This window comes from Raphanus sativus, chromosome 2 (assembly GCF_000801105.2).
Source record: "Raphanus sativus cultivar WK10039 chromosome 2, ASM80110v3, whole genome shotgun sequence".
NCBI lineage: Eukaryota > Viridiplantae > Streptophyta > Magnoliopsida > Brassicales > Brassicaceae > Raphanus > Raphanus sativus.
The window spans coordinates 3,887,741-3,894,423 of record NC_079512.1 but is presented as its reverse complement, the minus strand read 5'-3'; the positions used below and the strand labels follow the sequence as shown (position 1 = coordinate 3,894,423).

General features: G+C 36.2%; 1 protein-coding gene across 1 annotated transcript; it reads left to right on the top strand.

Moving 5' to 3' along the window:
* Positions 1-2,680: 2,680 nt before the first annotated feature.
* LOC130508443 (putative ammonium transporter 1 member 5) lies at positions 2,681-4,479 on the top strand. The gene has a single exon (XM_057003976.1). The coding sequence runs from the start codon at positions 2,784-2,786 to the stop codon at positions 4,284-4,286; it is 1,503 nt and encodes a 500-aa protein (XP_056859956.1). The 5' UTR covers positions 2,681-2,783; the 3' UTR covers positions 4,287-4,479.
* Positions 4,480-6,683: the final 2,204 nt, after the last annotated feature.

Here is a 6,683-nt window from a genome sequence, read left to right as displayed (position 1 = left end):
GAATCACATTAAACGCCACAGATTTTTTGATTTAGGGCTTAAGTGCAATTTTCTTAACAAATCAAACCGTGGCTCATGGTAACCGAATTTATCATTTATATTGGACGTCTGATCATAGATAATCTTTATTTTGAAAGTTTGAACGCAATTTTGAAGTTTTCACTGAACACAATAATATACAAAATTTCAATTAGTTTATTAATTTTCAAATTGGTTTTGATTGAGTGTTTAGAAAAATTAAAACTTTAACAAACAAACCTTCTTAATTCTTGCAGGGTCATTGTATTAAGATTTTTGTATATAGAGAAATGCTTAATCTTGAGTTAGTTTTCAGAGCAGGTTGTTGATCGCATTCGATTTCTAAAACAGTTAGGGATTTATGTAACTAGATCGAATTGGTTGGTGGAACTTACATATACAAGTAAAAATGTCATATTCAAGAAAAAAAGTAAACTAAGCTCAAGACTTTACATAATGCATCCAAATATTTTTTATTATTTTTAAACATCCATATTATAAAAAAGTTCGACCGGCTTAAAACTGCTCTGATGAATGGTATTATATGGAGTCCAATGAACTAAATTCCACATTGGAAATATTATTTACTGAGAGTGATATAGTTATTGTCAATGGGTTTGGGCTAAAAACTCTGAAAAACAGAGTAATACAAACGAGGAGAAAAAAAATTAGAATCGTAAAATATATAAAAAAATAATTAGTTCCAATATTATATATGCGTTTTCGTAATTCCACAATTTTTGCTAATTTTTAAATAGTTTTTTAATCAAAAACAAATTAAAGAACAAATGAGTTTCCCTTTCGTGACAGTGTGAAATCCAGAATGACTAGCACGTCCCACTTTGTTCGAGTATATTCTTCCCTCTTCAATCTGGATCGAGATTCCATGGTCAATGACGTATGCTACACTTGGACAGATCATCTCTGCAAGCAACATTTCAAAGTCATTCGTTTTCTCTGGTTAAAGTTAATTAATTCAGTTAACTTAATCGTTCAATGACGTATGAGATACATTATTCATATTTGTTTTGTCTGTCGAAGAACCTTTTTTTCTTCTGAAAAAAAAACAAAGTGTCGAAGAACCTTGAGGAGTACAATAGCAAAATCATATTTGAGATTTTTATCACTAACCTGCTGTGCCACAGTGAACTATTCATTACATACAATAGTTTTCCCCAATTCACATAAAAGGATTTGCTGTCTACGTTAATTATACACCATCACATAAAACACATATTTACACAGTACTAATATACCTTTATATGTTTAATATGACAATATATATTAACTAATATGAGTTATGTATCTAAACACATAACCATGTTTTTTACTATCCAGATACAAAATTTCATTTAAAAATCGAGTAACTTAGTATTGAAAATTTGACTTGATGATTTAAATAAAAACAAGAACCCATTTAAAACTTTTGAATTAGTTAATATATATCGGTTTAAAAAATTATGTTTCTCGATACTGAATCGCCAAGTTCCTACGTGGGTTTTACCATTTCCAGCAATAAAAGCATGACTATGGTATTAAAACGTAAAACATGAGAATTAGTATGTATGTGGTCATGTTAGTATATAGTTCGTGTAATTATAAGTATAATACTATTTAGATATATGACTATACGATGGTTTATACTTGGTGTACAGTCATTTTTTCCCATCTGTATATTCTTTTGCATTTCTGTATTTACAAAGTACATGCCAATCACTAAAAACCGTAACCGCATAGTTAAAAGATGGACAAGACTTAGATTCACCCCCTATGGTGAACCTTTAAATTCACCATTTTCCTTAAAACTAATCAAAGTGTCATGTAGATAATTAAATAAAAATAAAAAATTATTAAAAAATAGTTTAAATGAGAAATAATGTCAATTTTAATGATGCTAACAAAACCCCAAACCCTAAATCATAAATTCTAAACTCAAATATATACATTAAACTCAAATTTTATACCCTAAATCCAAACCATATACCCTAAACTCAAATTCTAAACTTTAAACCCAAACTATAAATCTTAAATTCAAACTTTATACCCTAAATCCATCATATATCATATACCCTAAACCTAAATTCTATACTCTAAACCAAATCATATACCCTAAACTCAAACCGCATACCTTAAACCTAAATTCTATACCTTAAACCCAAACCCTAAACTGAAAGATTTGGATTTACGGTTTACGATTTGGGTTTAGAGTATAAGATTTGGGTTTAGGGTATATGGTTTGGGTTTAGGATATATGGTTTGGGTTTAGGGTATATGATATATGATGGGTTTAGGGTATAACGTTTGGATTTAGGGTTTAGAATTTGAGTTTGGAAATATGATTTGGGTTTAGGATATAAGATTTGGGTTTAGAGTATAGGTTTTGGTTTAGATTTTAAAATTCAAGGTTTAGGATTTAGTTAACGGCATTAAAATTGATGTTATTTCTTTTTAAAATTAATTTAACATTTTTAATTTAATTATCTACATGGCATTTTGATTGGTTTTAAGTGGAGTGGTGAATTTAAAGGTTCACCATAGGGGTGAACCTAAGTCTTGTACTTAAAAGATCTGGCAGATTCCATCTCTAAATTCAATAATGTTGTTAAACACTACGTCACAACTTTTATAGTAATTAATTAACTACGAGTTTAATTGGTCAAGCTGGAATCAAAAGTCAACCCTAGCATCCTCTTCCTCCTTTTAATAGACACACAAGCTACAATCTTTCTTCTTCGTATCTTGCTTTCTTTCTTAGGTCTCTCAACATGTCGGGAGCTATAACATGCTCCGCAGCCAACCTCTCCGCTCTGCTAGGCCCCAACTCCACCGCGGCGGCTAACTACATATGCGGCCAGCTAGGCACCGTCAACAACAAGTTCACCGATGCAGCCTACGCCATAGACAACACCTACCTCCTCTTCTCCGCTTATCTCGTCTTCGCCATGCAGCTCGGCTTTGCCATGCTATGTGCTGGCTCCGTTAGAGCCAAGAACACAATGAACATCATGCTCACCAATGTCCTTGACGCTGCAGCCGGAGGACTCTCTTACTATCTCTTCGGTTACGCCTTTGCTTTTGGCGAGTCCTCAGGTGGATTCATAGGAGCACACAACTTTGGTCTTAATAACTTCCCCACTCTCACCTCGGACTACTCCTTCTTCCTGTATCAATGGGCGTTTGCAATCGCAGCCGCTGGAATCACAAGCGGTTCCATCGCGGAGAGGACTCAGTTTGTTGCGTACTTGATATACTCTTCTTTTCTGACCGGTTTTGTTTACCCGGTCGTGGCTCACTGGTTCTGGTCCCCGGACGGGTGGGCTAGTGCCTTCCTTTCAGAAAACCGTTTGTTTGGTACTGGAGCCATTGACTTTGCTGGCTCTGGCGTTGTTCACATGGTTGGTGGTATTGCTGGACTATGGGGTGCCCTTATTGAAGGTCCTAGAATCGGCCGGTTTGAGGACGGAGGGAGAGCGATCGCTCTCCGTGGCCACTCTGCCTCGCTTGTTGTCTTAGGAACCTTTTTACTCTGGTTCGGTTGGTATGGTTTCAACCCCGGTTCCTTCACCAAGATCCTTATCCCGTACGAGTCTGGTTCCAACTACGGACAGTGGAGCGGAATAGGCCGGACAGCAGTCACAACCACGCTCTCCGGATGCACTGCCGCTCTAACAACGCTCTTCGGGAAACGTTTACTCTCAGGCCACTGGATGGTAACTGACGTTTGCAACGGTTTACTCGGCGGGTTTGCGGCCATAACCGCGGGTTGCTCTGTGGTAGAGCCATGGGCAGCGATCGTCTGCGGCTTCATTGCTTCCATCGTCCTTATAGGATGCAACAAGCTCGCAGAGCTCTTGAAATACGATGATCCGCTCGAGGCCGCACAGCTACACGGAGGGTGCGGTGCATGGGGTTTGATATTTGTAGGACTTTTTGCAAATGAGAAATATGTAAACGAGGTATATGGAGCCAGCCCGGGAAGGCACTATGGGCTTTTCATGGGTGGTGGAGGGAAGCTATTGGGAGCACAGCTGGTTCAAATAGTTGTGATTGTGGGATGGGTTAGTGCCACAATGGGAACACTCTTCTTCATCCTCAAACAGCTCAATTTGCTTAGGATCTCGGAGAAGGATGAGATGAGAGGAATGGATATAGCACGTCACGGTGGTTTTGCCTATATATACCATGATAATGATGACGAGTCCATTCAGTTTCCGGGGATGACCCCTGGATCTCCTTTACCTCGCCGTTCTGATCCTCCAGCTCTTTGATTTTTCAGGCTTTTTGTAATTTAATTCCCGTTAAGACTTTGGGGGGTTTGCATTTGAAATACAAAGCTTTGTTTGTATCTATTTTGTTTTGAGTGAACTATCATCTATGCATGTGTATCATATAATTTCTGATCCAGGTTAAAAATAATCTTGGGTCCGCCACTGTGTGTATGTGCTTCTCTTTCGATTCTATTTGCCGATTTCTTTTATTATTTGATTTGTTCAATGTTCTGCTCTATCTTGAAACTAATACTTATATAATGATTGTAAATTTATAAAGCTTAAATTGTATAATATGGAACTTAAGAAAATGAGGGAGGAGGATCACTACCATGAGGCTGATATTACGAGGGAGAACAGAAGACTCGCGTCTATCAAGCTAAAAATTAAGAAAACCAAAGGCAAGTACGTGCTTTCATTATAATAAGATTTACTATTTCATAAAATATTTTGTCCTCCTTGGTGAAGCTAAAGGTAAACAACAGTTATAGGAGGCGAATGATCAAACATGAATATTATCAATGTAAATTTGCAAGGGGATGTTACCACTAATTGTTCAATAATTGGCTGAGTTAGGTGATTCTCTCTCAAGCAATTCAGGCCACATAACACGCAGAGATAGTGGCTCTCCACAATGCAATATATGGTGGCTAAAAAATAAATAAGTGAACAGAAGATATATTCACAGGAGGATGAAACGGTTGCAGAGAAACTATGGTGGTTTAGAGAGAATTGAAGACGGATTCGCCGAGATGAACTGATAAGTATGAGAGTAACAGAACCAAAAGTGTAGAACGAGTTAGTTAGTTGCACAGAGGTGCAAAAATAGTTCCATATATATGAATATTTGATCTTATACCTCGTCAATAGATAACATTCCATAAATAAATTGTAAAAAAATCTCTCCCAACAGCAAATGAAAAAAAAACAGAGATTTGAATCATAATATGATATCTCGTATCAGTTGACATGTAGGATTGAAGTTAGTTAACATATAGTCGAAAGAAATACATTCAGTATCAATTCTCTAGTCGTCATTTTTTGACATTGGTGTATGTAAATCGGCTAGAGACTGAAAAACTATATGCAGTTATAAACACTAGAGACTACATTGCAAAATGAACAAAGTCGAAATGAATAAAATATAATAAACATTATTTTGTGTGCAATGAAAGTATATAAACTTATATGTCAGAGTTTAATTCAAGCCACTCATTGATAATGTTTTGATCATCTAAATAACAAAAAAAAAAATCAAACTTTTTATTGTTAACTTTTAAAGAAATTTTAAAAAATAATTCTCTTCGCAATAACATAATTGAGCACCTTATGATGTTCTCAAGCTTAAAAGGAAAAAAAAAACAAAATATTCAAATATCATTTTAGGAAATGATATGATATAAACTTAGTATTTTTCTGAATTCTTGCATTAAAAACTCGATAAAATTTCTGGGAGTATTTTCATCATTTTGATCAAATATTAAAGGGCATCTTATTATCATGGTCATATGCACATACAACCAAATAATATCTAATTACAAATTATATATTTTACTTTATATTCTTCTAAAATCTCTTATAACCACTAAATACATATAAACTATAAAGGCAATAAATTTATTGTTAATTTTATAAAATATTAGAGTCTCATTGGATGGTTCTAGCAAATTAACCAGAATATACTATGGAACTATTTTTTTGGGGATAATCGACCTTGTTGCACATGAGATAGAGGTAAATGATTGGGTTTCGCGTGACAGAAAAATGTATATACTGTATAAGTATTTGAATGGTAGTGGCTAGGTTTTCCCAAGCTATCTTGGGGTCTCCAAACACCTCCCCTCTGCCTCCTATGTAATCTTGAGAATGAATCAAGGAATCACCTGTATTTCCTCTGTCCCTACTCCTCACACGTCTGGTCGTTCTTCTCTTCAAGACTCGGGATTGCTTCTCCATCGGCATCTTGGGATGATACAAGCCGCTCGATTCTCTCTCTCTTAGGTTCACGGCACCGCAAGTATCTCACCATTCTGGTATGGCAGGCTTCGATCTACGTCATCTGGTGGGAACGGAATGATCGCCTCCACAGAGGAAACCACCGATCACCCGACCTCACAGTTTCAAAAATCTCATCTATCATCAAGAACAGGATCTCTGCCATTAGACCAGAAAACAACATCTTTGCTAGCGAGCTCATCCAGTTGTGGTTCTCCATGTTCCCCTGATGATCAAACCACCAAACATCACAACGCCTCTAACTTCACTTTCGATGTTTCCCATGTTTCCCAGGGACCGTTCAACTTTCTCTGTTCTCGATCATTCTTCTTTTTTCAATTTGGTAAAATCTCTTTGGGCTTTGGGCAATTGGGTCATAAGGTTATTGGTTTCTTTTGGGTG

Coding starts and splice junctions, on each gene's coding strand:
- LOC130508443 (XM_057003976.1), top strand. CDS start 2,784: ATGTCGGGAGCTATAACATGCTCCGCAGCCAACCTCTCCGCTCTGCTA.